Source organism: Lissotriton vulgaris, chromosome 4_1 (assembly GCF_964263255.1).
Source record: "Lissotriton vulgaris chromosome 4_1, aLisVul1.2, whole genome shotgun sequence".
Taxonomy (NCBI): Eukaryota; Metazoa; Chordata; class Amphibia; order Caudata; family Salamandridae; genus Lissotriton; species Lissotriton vulgaris.
In genome coordinates, this window is record NC_141691.1 from 1,763,775,477 (window position 1) to 1,763,794,066 (window position 18,590).

General features: G+C 50.1%; 1 protein-coding gene across 18 annotated transcripts in view; it reads right to left on the reverse strand.

The window, feature by feature from the left end:
• Positions 1-18,590, reverse strand: part of UBR5 (ubiquitin protein ligase E3 component n-recognin 5) — a 2,064,863-nt gene that overhangs the window by 453,296 nt on the left and 1,592,977 nt on the right. For all 18 annotated transcript variants that reach the window (XM_086966085.1, XM_086966077.1, XM_086966080.1 and 15 more), the window contains one exon: positions 12,116-12,333. In XM_086966085.1, the coding sequence (XP_086822211.1) occupies positions 12,116-12,333 (218 nt within the window). The remainder of the gene's footprint in view (positions 1-12,115; positions 12,334-18,590) is intronic.

Here is an 18,590-nt window from a genome sequence, read left to right on the forward strand (position 1 = left end):
AGGCCCAGGAGCCGGAGGGTCATACTGACTAAAACCCGGGATAGAGACTGAAAGATCGGAATCATTGCCTGAATATCTCGGACTCGCTGCTCGGGAGGATAAACCCGAAACCGTGTCAAATCCAGAACCGCTCCGATGAAGGGGAGCTTCTGAGAGGGACTCATGTGCGACTTCAGCATGTTGATGGAGAACCCCAGCAAATGCAGGAGGTCGGCCGTAGTCTGCCTGGGGCGCGCCCGCTTTCAACAACCAGACGTCTAGGTAGGGGAAGACTGACAACCCTGACCTGCGCAGATAAGCTGCGACCACCGCCATCACTTTCGTGAACATCCGAGGGGCACTGGTAAGGCCAAAGGGGGGCACGGCAAACTGAAAATGCTCCCGGTCTACCGTGAACCGCAGGTAACACCGGTGGGCCGGCAGGACGGGGATGTGAAAATAGGCACCCTGCAAGTCCAACGCTACCATCCAGTATCCAGGGTCGATGGCAGTCAACACCTATGCCAGAGTCAACATCTTGAACTTCTCCTTCCGGAGGAAGCGATTGACGTTCCTGAGGTCCCCATTGTCCTTCTTGGGGACCAGAAAGTAGTGGGAATAACAACCACGCCCTACTTCAAGCCCAGGAACGTGCTTGATGGCCGCCTTGGCCAAGAGGGCCATGACTTCCAGCTGGAGAAGCGCAAATTGACCCCCCAACATGCGGTGGAACTGAGGTGGCATGGCCAGGGGGGCAGACTCGAAGGGGAGGGAGTAGTCCCCTCCTGACGAGTTGCAGCACCTTCATGTCGAAAGTGACAGATCGCCAATGGAGAAGGTGATGACTAATCCTGCCACCCACTGGCGTGGGGTGTGACCTGAAGCGCAGGTGGACAGAACCTCACATCGGGCCCCCGGAGCCACCCCGGCAGCCTCCTAGGGCAAGCTGAGTTTGGTTCTGCCCAGGCTTTTGACTGAACGAATGGGTAGGGGCGCCTCTGCCGTGGCCACGAAAGGTATGAAAAGTAGACGTGGCCGGGAGCGTGGGGGAAAGGCCCAAGGACTTGGCTGTAGCTCTTGAGTCCTCAAAACGCTCCAGGGCATTGTCGGCCTTATCACCAAACAGGCGAGTGGCGTCAAAGGGCATGTCCATGAGCGAGCACTGGACGTTCAGGGAGAATCAGATGGACCTTAATCAGGCGTGGGGACGAAGCGCCACGGTCATGGAAATTGCCCTACTGAGGTAGTCCGCGATGTCCAAGCCACAACGAATGGCGAACCTAGCCGCGTCTTTACCCTCAGCCACAGCCTGAGCACAGTCTGGTCCTCCTCCGGGCACTGAGGCAACGACTCGGCAACGGTGCCCCACACTGCGTGGGAATAGCGACCCAAAAGGCACGCAGAATTCACCGACCGCAGCAATAAGCTGGCCGAAGAGAACAAACGCTTGCCAAACTGCTCCAACTTTTTAGAGTCCTTATACGGCGGAGCGGTGGGAAAAGCACTCTAGGACGTCGAAGCCTGAATGACTAGACTCTCAGGCGTGGGATGGGTGGTCAGAAAGGCCGGGTCACCGAGCACCGGGCGATGACACCTGGCGATGTTCTTATCCACAGGGTCCCCTGTGGCTGGCCGCTATCAAGTGCCCAACAAGAATTCAGTCAGGGCATCATTAAAGGGCAGCAGTGGCTCAGAGGAAGTGGACGCAGACTGGAGCACCTCAGTGAGGAGATTAGTCTTAAAGGTCACCATGGGGGGAGATCGAGGTTAAGGACCTCAGCTGCCGTACAGAGCACCACCGTATGGAGGCACCTTCCTCCATAGTGGGCGAGGGAGAGGCAAACCCCGGATCAGAGGAGACGTCAAGGCCATCGGCCTCCTCCAAGTCATCCACCCAGTCCTGCTCATAATCACACTGACGAGCAAGAGGGTCCCCAGACCCCTCCCAATCATCCTCCACCGCCGGCACAGTTGGCACCGGCTGCAGCGGCAGGGCAGGGACCGGGGAAGGACGAAACCGCGCCAGCAGTGAGGCATGCCGGGGCCGTGTCCCAATTCGGATCCCAGGTGGGGACAAAACCGTCCGGGAACTGGGACAGAGGCGGAACCAGCGGTATCTACAGAAGCGCGGCCGGCAGAATGGGACCTCTTGGTGCCGTGGCCTGAGCCAGCGGCGCAAGATCCTGGGGCGCCGGAGCAGCTGGCAGCGCCGGGGCTGGATTCGCCGGAGAAGTCGACGGACCAGCAGGATCCTTACACTGGACCGCGGGCCTGAAGGTGCACGGTGGGTGCCCAAGGCCTAAACAGGCGGTCCTTGGCAGCAAGAAATTCTTGCATCTGTGCGGGAGTCGCCGGCGGACCCGGGTAAGGCGGGTGGGCCACAGGACTCCCAGGCTCCGAAGGAGCCCCTGTCTCCCTCGTCCACATCCGAGGACTGAAAGGGGGACGTCGGAGAGCGAAAACGCTTCTTCAACTTCTTTTTGTATCGTCTCTTACCCGAATCCAAGGGTGAAGAATACGCGAGCAGTCACTGGAACGACCCCTGGACTTCGAACGGCACTGGGACGAGTTCCAAACTTCAAGCAACTTGCGGTGAAGCTCCCTCAAGGCCTAAGGGGCCATAGCCCTACAGTCCAGACAGGACCGGGAGTCATGGTCGCGCTCAGGGCAGTAGAGACAGATGTAGTGAGGGTCCACCACCGCCATATTGCGACGGCAGGCTTCGCAGGACTCAAAACCAGGCATCCCTACTAGCACCAGAGAAGACCAACACAAGACAAAAAGTATCAAAAAAAGATAGTCAAAAAATTACGGCGGTACGTGCTCTAACCGGATCTGCACTTACTGACGTGGAAAAAGAAAGAACTGACGTCAGCACGCATGGGTGGCGCCTAAGTAGTCTCTGTGATGTCATCTCGGCGATATTCTGAGGTAAGGAATCTATCACCAACGTGTCTCTTTCAGATTATAGATTACTTACCTTAGAATTACCCCCAGGAGTCAGACTGGATCCAGAGAAATTTATTTGTAGCAGTACCCTTAGGCGTCTGTAGGTGGCGTCGGTTGACTCTGCGTCCGTCGTTGGTGTTGTGGTCGCCGGGATGACGTTGCCATGTCTACTTAGAGGCTGTCCCTTTGTACTAACATCAGTTATGACACAACTTTCCACAGCAGAAGCGCAGAGCCATGCAAAACACTGACCACTGGTGCACAAAACTAGGACCCTGTAAGGGAGCCCCTATCCCTAGAAGTCAGTTCGCAGAACAGGGAGGATGGGGTGAGGTGGTAAGGAATCTATAACTGATCTATTTCTCTTACAGATATATTGTTACCGAAGATAAGTAACTTGTTTATCTGAAAGAGACTATTAGTTATAGATTCCTTACCTTAGAATAGATACCCCAGCAATACCAACCCCGGAGGTGGGCCTGCGAACCAAGTTCACACTAGAAAGTCCTGGAGAACAAAACGGCCGAAAAAACGTTCTCCAGACTTGGCTGTCCAGGCAGTAGTGCCATGTAAAAGTGTGCAAGGATGACCACATGGCAGCCTGGCAGATGTCAAGTAAGGGAACTCCAAGTCCCAAAGCAGCAGTGGCCGCCGTTGCCCTGGTAGAGTGGGCGCTCAGTCCTACTGGATGTTCCTTTTTCGCCAAATAATAGAAGATTTTGATGCATAGGACAACCCATTGAGAGATGGTATGTTTGTGCACTGCCCGACCCTTCTTGGCACCCACATAACTCACCAAGAGTTGATCGTCCACCCGGAATTCTTTAGTGCGTTCAAGGTAGAAAGACAGCGCCTGTTTGTGATCCAGACATTGGAGTCTCTCCTCCTCTTTGGAAGGATGCAGAGGCGGAAAGAAGCAGGGCAATGTGATGGTTTGACCTATGTGGAAAGAGGTAACCATTTTGGGCAGAGAAGTATGTCTAGTACGGAGGACAACTTTTGTCCGGATGGACAGAAAGAAAAAGGAGGCTTTGAAGATTAGGCCTGAAGCTCACTCATCCTGCAAGCAGAGGTGATGGCAAGCAAGAAAGCAGTTTTCAAACTAAGGAGACTAAGAGGACAATAAAGTAGCGTCTCAAATGGAGCACATATGAGATAAGTGAGAACAAGGTTCAAGTGAGGCATTACGAAGGGAGCTGTTATACACAAAAACAAACTTTGCCTTACACACTTCCACATCATCAACTACCCCTCGTTTGATTTTCTAGTTCATCCCCCCTCAAAAGGCACCGGTCCCATCAAATTTCATCTCGTCTATCACTCTCCAGGTGATAAACCAGGATTCATCGATGACTTAGCTGACCTAATTTCGATGAACTTCCTAAATGACAGTACTTATATTTTAGGAGACCATAACCTACACCTGAACAATGCGAACTTTGCTTTCGATGACCATGTAGAAAACTTTTCAGGGAGCTGCTCGTCGGTGTCTCGTCAATGAGGTCTTCGTTGACGTGGTCATCGATGGTGTCGGTACAGTTCCTATTGATATAACTGTTGTTGTCTATGAGGCCGTCTATGAAGTCGTCATCGATGAGGTGGTCTTCGTCGGTGCAGGGGCCATCATCGACGGGACAGTGATAGTAGACAGGGCTTTGTTAGACGCTATAGCAGCTGTGGTCGATATCTTTGTTTTCACGACTATTTCAAAGGGAGTGCAGTCATCAATGTTTTCTCAGTCAGTTTGTGCTTTCACACAACTGGGTTAGAGGATCAGTCAGGCTTTAATCGCAGGGCTGCAGAAGGAGTGGTAGGTTAAGATTTAGAGCCTGAAGAAGCACTTTCTCTCTTTTTCTCATGAGAGGAGCCTTTTGAAGACCCATGGTGGGACTTTTTTTTTTTAAAGATTCTAACGGTTTTTATTATGTTTAAGTTCTTACAAAATCCTTCACCTACACCCAATGGTTGACGAGGTGTTTGAGATCCGAAGGAAGGGGTGGCGGGGGAGAGGGGGGTGTAAAAGGAATCAAAACAATTTAGTAGGATAAACATTACGTGCACATTTCGTTGTATAGATAACGTCATTCTTTCTCTGTTCTTCTGTTGTGGTGGTGGCTGGTGTAATCTGTAATATTTCAAGTATACGGGGCATGTGAGCTCTTGGTACACTCCTGAGAGGTGCTTAATGCATGGTGCCTATCGCTTTTCAAACTTGGGTAAGGTATAATTGACAACAGCAGTTAATTTTTTCATCCCAAACAGGTCCCACAATTTATGGAGCCAATAAGTGTGTGTTGGGACTGTAGGAGAGTAGGGTCTGCTTCCTATGGTCACCCCCACTTTTTGCTTTGCTTTAATGGTTTTTGGCTGTGGGCCTGCTAATCAGACCCACAGCACAAATGCACTCTCTCTAAATTCACACCATGTACTCTAGGTACATCCACAATTGGGAATTGGTTCACCTTGTCAGCCACTGTAGAAGTGTACCACAGGTACTCAGGGCATAGGTGTAACCAAAGCCTACCAGGAGCTGCAGCATGCATTATGCCACCCCTGGCTGGCCACTCAATTAGACACAACTGGCTGATTCCTCGGCTGGGGCAAGGTTGTGTAATCACCCCTTGCTTAGGTGTAGTATTCCTATACCTACTTACCTATAGACACATAGTAACCTATAAGTCACTCCTATGGCAGGTATTAACAATCCTGGAGGCAGAGTGCTTAGTTATGTGTGAGATCATGCTCTAGCATGAGCTGAGCCGGTCTGCAGCTTTCGGAACCATGTCCTTATAGCTGTTCTATGATAATGCCATACCATATAATCTTAAGTGCATTATAACCCACGCGGTTAATGCTAACTTTGGTTTGGTTTTATCCAAACATGTCGTGTAAGGTGTCATACACTTTAGAATACTACCCCCTCGCCAATTATGGCGACGGGGGTAGCATTCCACCCTTCTAGAGGGAGAAGACATGTTAGAATTACTGTACCCGGTTAAAGTTAACCAGAGCCCCAGCATCACAAAATGGATCCTGCTGCCACAGACACAAGTCTGTCCTCCTGCTGCTGGGAGTCCTTCCAGTCACAGAGGTTTGGACAATAGGTTTCCTGCTTGGGGAGGTGCGAGCACCACTCCAGACAGGAGGATGTGTATTGGGACAGGGAGGGTTGAATAGATTGAGACACTGGTGCTTAATGCATACCCCAGTTGAAACCGGTTGCTGGGGCACTATAGCTCCAGCTGTGGCGCGAAACTGAACAAAGGATAGGGATTTAACCACCCCCTTCCTGTTCTCACCCATAGGAGGGACCTAGAAACTAATCCAGACCCTTTTAGTAGTATAAAGATAGGAGCTGTGTCCTTAGACTTTAGATTAATCCTGGAATCGACTTGAAACGAAACTCTGGACCCTTCGACATTCACCTGAGCTGAAGACTGAAGAATCTCCCTTGTGGCCAAGGAGTGACCACCCTGGGCAACCAGGCACCATCCAGCAACTCGACTGCTTGCTTTGTCCCCGTTCCCGCCGGAACCCGAGCACAGAGCCTGACAAGACCCTGACACCCAGACCTCTCTGACCCCACTGCACGACTCAAGCACAGCTGAGCACCGTGGAAGGCGTTGAGACCCGTGGGACCGGACATCTTGGAAAGCTTACAACTTGCTAACAGCGCAGCTCCTGAGGCATCCTCGAAGCTGTGCACTGGGGACTGAGACACCCCGACACCGAGCTCCACCTGCACTGAAGACCAGCCCTCCACATTCAAGGAGATCTGTGTTGGGCCCTTCTGCTTGTGTTCTGCTCAACGCGTTGTCCGGTTGTTTGCCCGTTGGCTAGTAGCCCTGTGGCGACGATTCTTTTGAAAATCCATCGCTGGTCTGGTTGCTCCAGACTGGCCCCTGCTTCCCTGAAAAGGTGAAGTACCTCAGACCCTCCTGGTCTGCACCCGAAGCCTTTTGTGTATCCTGCGTGGGTTGCCTTTGCTTAGGCTTGTTGGCTCCGATCTTGAAGTCGACCCCTCCATCTGTGAGAACCTTCGTGGGACAGCTCCTCTCCAGCACCTGGTCGTCCTCAACGCCTCCTGGTCCGTGTGGCTGCAAAGAGAAGCTTCACGACAGCACCTGATTGCTTCTCGACGACGTCTGGTTCTTTCCTGGTTCCACCCGGTCACTCGCTAGTGACCTAGACTCTGTCCCCTCTGCTTTCAGGTCTTCCTCAACTCCGATCCACCCTTGGATCCACCCGGAAATCTTCCTCCTAGTCGCCTGCAGCACCTCCTTCCAAGGCTCCATAGGAATCAACGAGAAATCCCGACACACTTTGACACCTATGCACCCGCAGCCCGGTGGTTGAGGTAACGCGAGTACTTCAGTGCTGCTGAAGGGATTGACTATCCTAGTGTCTAGTTTTGTTAGTTGTGTCTTCCTAGTTAGACCGGAAGTGTCCTAAATCTCCATTTACTTACCTTTTAAATACCCATTGACTTTCTATTGACTCTCGCGTGAGTGTACTGACACTGAACGCGCCGCCTGTGGGCCTCCTACTGCTACCCTAAGGGTCAGATAGTGTATCCCCAGCAATTCTCTAAGCCCTAGGCTTTTTCCTTTCCCAAGTCGTGGTTCTTATACCACTTACTTAGTATATGGTTTTACGCGCCCCTAGGGCCTAACTGTAAATTGTGCTATTTAAAGTATTTCTGAGAGTAACTTGTTATGTGCTTTTGCCTCTGACCTCATAAAGAGTTCAGAGGAGTGTGTTAGTAAATAAATGCATATATATTTCATATATATCCTGTGTGGTGTCCTTTCATTTGGTATTCAAGGGGTTACATATAGTGCTGCGTGCAGCATGTCCGAAGTCCTTCCGCCAGTGCGTTGCCGGCTGCCCGCTGTTATGGCACTAACCCAGTGGCCCCGCCCCTCACCACGCAGCGTGTGCAAATTCCTCCTACATGGGAGCCTTCGTGCTCCAGTTAGCTAGCAGCCCACCAGTCTAGGACACAGTCACCAGCCCCCCCCCCCTTGATGCAACAGTCCTCTGATTGTGGGCCCACGAGCCCTTGTGTTGGTGGGGTACCCCTGAGGAAGCTATCCTTCTACGATCATGCAGCCCGGATAATGGCTATGGCTCTCCCCTGCCTCGCTGCTGCGTAGATCAGTGCCTTGCATGTGCAGTCCTATGTGGAAGCCTCCGCGCCGCGATTATCCAGTGGCTCACCAGTCCAGGGCCTGGTAGCCAGGCCCTCTTCGACGCTTTGATCCTCTGACTCTTTCCGTGGGCGGAGTTCCACTGAGGTACACTTGGGGAGACGACCCTTCATTAATCAGTCAGCCCGGGCTGGGGCCATGGCTCTTCTCTGCCTCACTTCTGCAGAGTTCAGTGCGTCTTCCCAACTGCACCACTTCCCCCTATGCACGCTCAAATCAGTGGATAAGGGTCCCAATATTGTCTTTGCGGGAGGGGGGGACAGTGCAGCCGAGAGGGGTGGGAGCACTTAACTTACTGCTGTTGGAGGCCAATGTCCCTCACCTCACGTAGCCTCACCGCCTCTGCTTTGCAGCAGTCACTCCGCCCATCTCAACTCCTCAGCGGGCGCACCGTGCTATGTGGCCGGCACTGCAGTTGTCCACCAGCGGCCCATGCAGTTGCGGCTTCTGCCTTCCTCGATGTTCACCAGGGAGCACCTCTGCTCCCCAAGCCCCCTCTTCGCGTTCTGGAGCAATGCCGACTTCGCGTCGGCGACAGCAGTGTCTCCTGGCCGCCAGTCACGTCCAGACCGGCGCGCTGGACGCAATCGCCGGCAGCTCCTCCAACTCCTGGGCACGTCGCCGGGCAGCGCCGCTTTCTTCCGTGGTACTGCGGAAATTGCTCCGGGCTTCCATTGCAGCGTGAGGCCTACCAGTTCTACGCGGTTCTATTCCACTCGCCGCAGCACCATTTTGCCAGGATGCCGGTCGGGTGCACTCCGGCCCTGCATGTACGGCTCAGCAACAGCAGACACCGAAATTGACCACCGATGACACCGGCAGGGTCTACAGTGTCCAATGCTACGGTAGCGGGGGACGCCACTTCTACAGGAAACGCTATTTTCTGCCCGGTGCGGCAGAGCTCCACAGAAGAGTTACTGCTCGGGCGCCATCTTGGACATGCCACAGTGGGACTTTTTTTAAAGTCTTTTCTGTGCCCTTGAGGTGACACGAGGTGATCTCTATCTCTTCTTTTGTGAGGTAACAGAACTCTCACTATCTTCCTCCCAAGATATGATGGCAGTTTTAGCTTTTGAGTTTCTAAAGCCAAATCAAAAGTCTTCCCTCCCTATCTTTGAGGTTTTTAGTAGAAAAGATCCTGCAGATTTTAGTCTTTCACCTTGTCGGTGAAGGTAGTAAATAAACTCACTATGCAGCCTCCTTTTGCAGGTCCCACAAGGTCTAAACAGTCCTTTCTTCAGGAGTTCTGATATACAGGAATACAGCTGAAAAATCTGGATTAACCAAATCAGAAGAACTGAACAGAGCTCAGGAAGACTCCCTGTCACATGTAATGCGGTGAAAATCTGAAGGAAGATGCCTGTTCTGAAGTGTTTTAGAGGGTGAGGTCAACTAATTCACTGACGTTTGGTTCTTTTTAAATGGAGTGGATAAGCTATTAAATTAAATGTCTTTTGCCATTGAAAGCTATGTTAATTACTGCTACTGCTTTAGAATATACTGCAAGACTCCCACCTCGATGATGGGGATGATTCAAGCATGTGAATCTATTACAGATACTCTAGTACTGGAGAACAGTGATTTGTTGTGATGGGGGATGAGGGGAAGGAGTCAAAGAGGTTTTCTGAGGCAGCGGAGTAAGTGGAAGATGGCATGGGCTGAAGCGGATGTGATTGAGTTTCTTAGATCCACCCCTGTCCGGAAAAAAAGTGCTACATTTGTTGGGGTATTTGAATTGGCTTCAAAGGATGCAGATTTCAGGACCCTTAGGCAATGAGAGAAGTCCTGAAATTTTCAGTACTGGTGAGTCTGGTTTGCCCTGGATACCCGGACCAGCAAGCGTGTCATTGCTTGGCTGTTTCCAAAGTGTTCAAGGGAGGAGTTATATTTCTCTCAGAACAGCTGTTTGCCTTCAAAGAGGAGGTCTATAAGATTTGCTTTGACAACTCCAGGAGAAGCCAGCAGAATACATGCAACCGCACTGACACAGTGAGACCGCTGTGGCCATGGACCGAACCACCACTTCCACAGATTCCAGGCTGCACAGCAAGATTGTTTTAGAGGCATCTAGAACATCACTAACCATATCAGACAAGGGCTTTTCATGTGGTCATGCAGACCAATAATTAAATAAAGAGCAGTGCTAGGAGCTAGGTTGCCAGAGACAATACAATTACAGCCCATAAAATCCAGCTTCTTAAGACTCTTGGTCTGGAGGAAAGGCATTTTGGTTTTGTTTCAAGGATAAGGGGGAAGGCTCTCTGGGGAAGGATTGGAGCACACATTTTGCATCCCAAGACACAGGTCTGTGTCATCGCTCAATTTACCTGCGACTACTAGATCACACATTGGCTTCTCTTCAGCAGCCTACAAGGGCTCCAAGAGTCCCTTATTAAAGTGCACCTGGGACAGACTGCAGAGATGCATGATTTCAGTAAATATTTTTGATTTGGCCTCTGTGCTGGGGTCAATTCAACTGCCTCCGCTCTTTTTTGTACCACCGAAGTGAACAAAAAGACTTCCTCTGAAAGAGGCCCTTAGGGGTAAGGGATGTTCCCATTCTGGAATAGTGTTGAAGCCACTTGCGTTTTTAGGTCCAGGTAAAGGCAGACATTTGTATTGTCAGAAAGAAGAAGGTAGTCATCATACTCTGTGGAGCCCCATACTATATTAGTCATGGCAAAAACATCTGAATCTGACCTGAAACGTGTCTCCTGCTTGGTGAATCTTTAGGCCCTAAGTAGGCGCTCTGATAGATATAAGTAAGCATGAACCTTTTCTTTTGTCACTAGAATAATGCCTGCTGACTTAAGTTGGAGGAGGTGTTGAAACAAACTGAGGGTGTAACCTTAGACTGTCTCAGGCATCCCTAAGCACACAGGGGATGGGCTTTCAGGAGGCACTGACTTCATTTGAATTGGTACCAAGGTCAAGTTTGTGTTGCCATGATAAGAGTGGTCAAACTCTCTAAACCTGCAGGTAGCAGCATGCACTTCAGGAGGGTCCAGAGGCTATCGGGACATCCTAAAAATATCCAGCATGGTCTGTTGTAAATCACCAACATGTACAGGGTAAGCTGAGGGAGTTCCTCCATCATGCTTTCTTTAAAGTCAGGATCAGCTTAGGTGATGATGAAGAGATGAGTGCCTGGGAAAAGGACCAAGGGGTCCCGGAAGTAGGACTGATTCTTTGAGAAAGAAGAGGACTTCCCCTTCCAGAGATTTTTGTTTGAGGAATACTTCTAGGGAGATTGTTGCCTGAAAAGGGACTTATCTGAAGGGTAGATGAAGCACTCTAGCATATACCTGTAAGATTTCACAAAAAGAAACAGTTACTCTCTGATATGTTGGTGTGTATCATGGGGCAACGCAGATTCAGGTGTTGTGTTCAGATTCAGGATATTACATGCAGATGCCATACGTGTCTAATAAAGACACCTTCTTACAGCATCTGCGAAAGGATTTAAACCTCGAAACCATGGAAGACAGTTGAGCTAATCACTGCTTACTGCTGAGTAATTTCAGCAGTAAAACACTGAGAAGAGAGCTGGACATGCACTAAGGTGTAGAAAAGCAGGGACTAGCTCATCGCCTACTGGGAGGCCAATGTTGTGGCCGCAGTTACACAACGCTACATAGTGACGATGGAGAGCTAGTGAAGGGGAAGCGTTTCTGGATTCAAATCAAGCATCTGGAGAACATTCATACAATGAGGGATCTGCAGGAAGAGGTATCCATCAGATACACTACACTAAGCAATTGTGAAAGCTTAAGAGCAAAAGGCAGCCAAATGTCAAGGTGTTTTGACTAACTCATTATTATTCGAATAAAATGAATAACAGGCGGGTACTGGCACATAAAGTATCTGAAAAAAAAGCTTCTCTGTGTCAACCATATTTGTTTTTACACGTAGAACAGTATATAAGCTATTCTTGTTCACGAAGAAGATTTCAAAATGAAGATTATGACTTCCTGTACCTAAATGATGTCAAAGGCGGTCCTTCACTTTCAGTTAATCCAATCTCTGCCAATAAACTGCTCTTCAGTTGTGCGGCTAAATCATGAGCTGATGGAGCACACTTTGTGCTTTCTGTTTCATCTGTTGGTACATTTTGTTCTTCTCCTTCCTTTTCCCGAGTCTGCATATTCATCACATTTTTTAAATTAGCAGCATACGACATTTTAGTCGGAAGAACCTGAAAAACAATATTCAACAAAGTCAAACAAAATAGATCAAACACAATTAGTCAATGTTTAACTCATCACACAAAAACAATTAACAGCATCTCAGTATCTATCTACAACTAGGACTGAAAAAGAATAAAAATTAGAGTATAGTATAAAAGAGCATCAGTAGAAAGTAGGTTACTGTTAGATATATTATTTCTTTATTATTTAGTGAAGGTTTTGACTGAAGAGTAAACTCCGATTAATTTCCTTTGTGACATGTCTATCAGATGCTATTGGCATATCCTGGATGGGTATTGTTGTTTACCACTAATGTTCCAAAGATAGAATAATGGTGAAGTCCAAATCTGATACAAGGTATTCCTTTTAGCCACTTCACTTTTCAACTGTAGCCATTGTGACTGGATAAGGCATATTAGAGGAGGGGGACAGGGACTGGGAGGTTAGAAATCATTCAGTGACCTTAAAGATAACACTTAATTTAAATGGCCAATCAATGTTTTACCCTACAACAAGAAGTGCTTTAATAGGGTAGTAGATAGTACCTTTAAAACTAAAGGTCATACAAAAAACACAGGGGTCTCCTTATTACCCCAAATGTCTCTAACTATAAATCTCTAGTGCTAGGAACTTACCTTTTTACAAAACTGGCCCAATGGCTAGTGGAATGATAGTCTCTCTTTCGTAATACCCAATTAACCAGATGAACACGTTACTTACCTTCAGCAAAGCTCTTTTTGTTGAATAGTCTTTATGACCACAGACTCCTCCCCTTGGCACCAGACTGAATCTAGAAACCTTTCATGGTAGTGTACACACACACACACACACACGCACACACACACACACACACACAAAAAACCTCTTTGTAAAGGCTGTTTCCCGCATGCTAGTGCAGTGGTAGCAGCTTTGACTCTGCTAGAATGAGCATGTAGTCCTTTCCGAGGATGCTTTCTAGCTAATGCATAGCAGATCTTAATGCAGAGCACGAACCAGCAGTGGATGGCTCTCTTCTACACAGCTCTACCTTTTTTCACACTTGTGAACTTCACAAACAGCTGATCGTCTACTTGGTGTTCTTTGGTACGCTCTATGTTTAACCACAGTTGATGGACAGAATGTAGAACAATTTCATAGATTCAACCCAGTACAAGGATCTGGGCCTAAATCCATAGCTTTTTTTGCACTCCACACCACCCTGGGTTAGACACTGGCTATATGCAAATCAGCTCTGACCCTGTGCCTCATGGGAACAGTCCAGTCCGAACTACCAAGCCATGTCTTTCCCAGACCGGTATCAAGCATCCAAGGACCGGTTTCTGGCTATCAGCCTTCTTCAGCCTGGATAGCTTGACTCCAGTGGTGTGGAGAGCCTGGGATTCACGTCTGAGTATACCCAGCACACTCGGGGTGAAAATTGCAAAAAGCACAGTAGGCCCAGATAATTGTACTGGGTTGAATGTATGACTTTTTTCTACATTCTATCCATCAACTGTGTTTTTTGCAATTTTCACCCCGTGTGTGCTGGCCAGTGTCTAACCCAGGGTGGTGTGGAGTGCAAAAAAACGAAGGATTAGGCCCAGATCCTTGTACTGGGTTGAATGTATGACATTGTTCTACATTCTGTCCATCAACTGTGTTTTTTGCTATGTTTAACCACAGCGCTCTCTTTTGGTTTCTCTTCCTCAAAGGGATGAGGCAGAGCATAGAACGATACAAGGTGATGATTTTACGGACGTTCAATAGCATTACAACTTTTGGCAGATTGATGACTGAGCCAGCAGAACCAATTTGTCTTTGAAGAAGGTGGTATATGGCTGAAGTCTGAAGAAAAAGCAAACAAGAGATCGTCAGATAATTTGGCCTGAAGGAGATCAATCCAACATAACAAGCCACAAATTTGTCCCAATGACAGGCATATACAGTTTTTGTCAAGGGAGTCCTGGCTGTCAGATGACCTCAACCACCTCTCGAGGCAGGAATGGTATTGAAGGAAAGGCATACAGGAGTTTAGAGTACCACAGGAGGCAGTATGAGACTGAGTGTGCGACGCCTTTGAAACTTCAACACGCAGTAGTGCTGGCATTATGCTTTTGATGGTGGGAACTGATCTAGCCAAGGTTCTTTCCATTAGCGGAAGAGACTGCTTAACATCTCCGGGTGCAATTGTGACTAGTGATCCACTAAGCTCCAGCAACTGAGCTTGTGCACTTTGGCATTTAACAATCTGCAGGTGGTTCTTGACCAAGTAAAGTCTTTGGCAGTCCAGACACATCCAGAGGCACAAGGCCTCATGGCACAGGCCCCATGACCCACCCTGTTCTTGTTTGGTGCAGTACTACATGGCGGTTGTGCTGTCGTGTGCACCTAAACAAGACTCCCTTTGATGGACAGAGGAAGACCCAATGTCATAAGGATGGCCCTCAGCTACAAAAGGCTGATATGGAGTGGTGACTCCATAGGAGACTAGAGGCCTCTGTTCTACACCTCCAGGTGGCTGTCCCAGCCCAGAGGAGACTCATCGGTCACTACTGCCAGCTCTGGCTGGGGAAGGGAGAGGGGACTGCTGCAGGTCCAAAAGGGTCAAGCAACAACCACTGCAGAGTATTTGCAGTCTCCTCTGAAATCTGAATGTTGTCAGATAAGTCCTGTTGATGTTGGCCATACTGAGACTTTAGAGCCCGCATATACCATGTGGTGTGCTCGACCAGAAGGATACAGGACGTCATTAGTCCCAGCAGCCTCAGAGTCGAACCTCACTGAAATCCTGGATCGAGGTTGAAAGATCAGGATCACAGCCTTAATGTCCAACTCTCTTTCCCGAGGTACCGGCACAAACCCAAACTATGTCCAGAATTGCACTAATGAAGGAGAATGTCTGAGGAGGAGTCAGAAGTGACTTTGGCACATTGATAGTGAACCCCCAAAGATGCCAGGAGGTTTGCCGTAGTCTGGATGTGGTTGACGACTGCCTGGAGCGAGCCCACCATAAACAGCCATTTGTCGAGGTAAGTGAAGACTGGCATCCTGACCACCAAAGTGCTGCCATCATCACCATCACTTTGTGAAGACCTGAAAGGCACTTGTGAGACCGAAATGGAGCACAGCAAACTGAAAATGCTCCTGTCCCACCACTAATATCAGGTAATGCCAGTGTGCCATCAGGACAGTTATATGGAAGCACAGGTGCACAAGTTACTTACCTTCGGTAACAATATATCTGTAAGAAACAGTAGTTCGTATTAGATTCCTTACCTTAGAATATCCCCAGGTGTCAGATTGGATCCGGAAACTTTTGCGTAGCAGTACCCTTGCACGTCGGTAGGCGTAGTCTGCGGCTCCGCGTCCATCGTCGGTGTGGTTGGCGCCGGGATGACGACGCCGGAGTGATTAGACGCCGCCCTCGCGTGCGGACGTCGGTTCTTATACACAGCTTTTCCGCGTCAGAAACACAGAGTCATGATAAAAACCAACACTGGTGCCATGAAACTAGGGCCCTGAAAGGGAATGACCTTAACCCTAGATATCGGTTCGCAGAACGGGGAGGATGGGTGGGGCGGTAAGGAATCGAATACTAACTACGGTTTCTTACAGATATATCGTTACCGAAGGGAAGTAACTTGTGCATCTGAAAGAAACAGGTTAGTATTAGATTCCTTACCTTAGAATAGATATCCCAGCAATACCAACCCCGGTGGTGGGTCTGCGAACCAATAATCACACCAGAAAGTCCTGGAGGACGGAACAGCCAAAGAAGCCATCCCTCCTGACTTGGCTGTCCAGGCAGTAATGTCTTGCGAACGTGTGCAGCGAGGCCCACGTAGCTGCCTGACAGATGTACTGCAAGGGGACTCCCCGGCCCAGGGCAGTAGTAGCCGCCGTGGCCCGAGTGGAATGGGCCCTCAGCCCAACAGGAGGCTCCTTCTTAGCCAAAGAGTAGCATGCCTTGATGCACAACACGACGCACCGAGAGATGGTTCGTTTGTGCACCGCCCGTCCCTTCTTAGCGCCCATGTAACCAAAAAAGAGTTGGTCATCCACCCGGAACTGGCGTGTGTGATCCAGATAGTATGAGAGCGCACGTTTTGGGTCCAGACAGTGGAGCTGCTCTTCCTCTTTAGAGGGATGCGGAGGCGGAAAGAAGGTGGGCAAGGTGATGGACTGCCCGATGTGGAAGGCTGTGACTACCTTGGGCAGGAAAGAGGGTTTTGTACGCAACACAACCTTGTCCGGATGGACAGAAAGGAGGCTTGGAGGAAAGAGCCTGGAGCTCACTCACTCTCCTGGCAGAGGTGATGGCAACCAGGAAAGCAATCTTATGAGTAAGAAGACGGAGAGGACAGTTATGAAGCGGCTCAAAAGGAGCGCACATCAGGTAAATCAGAACCAGCTTCAAGTCCCACTGGGGCATCACGAAAGGAACAGGAGGGAACATATGAGTGATGCCCTTCAAGAACCTATTTACAATCGGCGACTTCAACATAGAAGGCTGATCAGGTAGTCTTAGAAGGCGGAAAGGGCAGAAAGGTAGCCCTTGATAGTGCCAGAGCAGACCCCTGCTGGGCAAGAGAAAGAAGGAAGAGGAGAACCTCAGAAAGGGGGGCAGAGAGTGGATCCACAGCCTTTGCTGTGCACCATGCCACAAATCTGTTCCACCTGCAGGCGTATACCGACTTTGTGGAGGGACGCCTGGCTGCCAGAATCACATTACAAACTTCAGAAGGCAAGTCAAATGGCCTCAACTGTCGCCCCTCAATCTCCAAGCATGGAAGTGGAGACTGGAAAGGTTCGGGTGGACGACTGTCCCCTGCTGCTGCGACAGAAGGTCCTCCTGAAGAGGCAGACGAATCGGGGGATCGACAGACCTGCTGAGTAGCTCGGGATACCAGTATGTTCGTGCCCAGTCCAGAGCCACAAGGATAACTTGGGCCCGGTCGCGTATGATCTTCTTCAGCATTCTGGGCAGAAGTGGTATAGGCGGAAAAACATACAACAGACCGCAGCTCCACTTGCGACGAAAAGCATCTCCGAGCGAGCGTCGCCGTGGAAATTCCAACGCGCAAAACTGATGATATAATGATAGATCTAACCAAGGCTCTCACCACTGCTGAAAGAGGCCTTGCGCCACGTCAGAGTTCAGCCGCCATTTGTGATCCATCATGCACTGACGGCAGAGTCTGTCCGCCCTGGAGTTTAGGGAACCTGCCAGGTGTTGAACCACCAGGGTCACGCCCTGATGTTCCAGCCAATGCCAGAGGCACAGAGCCTCCTGGCATAGGGTCCACGACCCCACCCGCCCTGTTTGTTGCAGTACCACATGGCGGTGGTGTTGTCCGTGAACACCTGCACTATACTCCCCCGGACAGAGGGGAGGAATACCTTCAGTGCAAGCCGGATCGCCCACAGCTCCAGAAGGTTGGTGTGGAGCCGGGATTCAGCCGGAGACCAGAGGCCTGTGATCTCCGCCTCTCCCATGTGCCCCCCCATGCCTGGAGGGGCGCGTCCGTCACAACAACGTGCTCCGGTTGGGAAGGGAGAGGGATCTGCCGCTGACCCAATCGCGGTACGTGAGCCAACACTGCAACTGTCTTGCAGATACCTCCGAGATCAAGACATGGTCGGACAAGTTGCCCTGATGCTGGGCCCACTGAAACTTCCGGTCCCACTGCAGAGCCCGCATCCGCCACCTGGCGTGATGCACCAGAAGGATGAAGGAGGCCATCAGCCCCAGAGTCAACCTGACCGAGACTCTGGATAACAGCTGCAAGATCGGAATCAGAGCCTGAATATCCAGAACCCCCTGTATGGGAGGATAAACCCGAAACTGTGCTGAGTCTAGAACCGCTCCCATGAAGAGGAGCTTCTGAGAGGGACACAGGTGTGACTTCGGCACATTGATGGAGAACCCCAGCAGGTGCAGGAGGTCGTCCGTAGTCTGGAGGTGGCTGACGACTGTCTGGGGCGAGCCCGCTTTTTAACAACCAGTCATTGAGGTAGGGGAAGACTGAAACCCCTAACTTGGGCAGATGAGCTGCGACCACCGCCATCACTTTCGTGAACACCCGCGGGGCGCTGGTAAGGCCGAAGGGGAGCACTGTAAACTGAAAGTGCTCGTGGCCTACCGTGAACCGCAGGTAGCGCCGGTGGGCCAACAGGACGGGGATGTAAATATAGGCGTTCTGCAAGTCCAACGCTACCACCCAGTTTCCCGGGTCCAAGGCAGCAAAGACCTGAGCCAAAGTCAGCATCTTGAACTTCTCCTTCC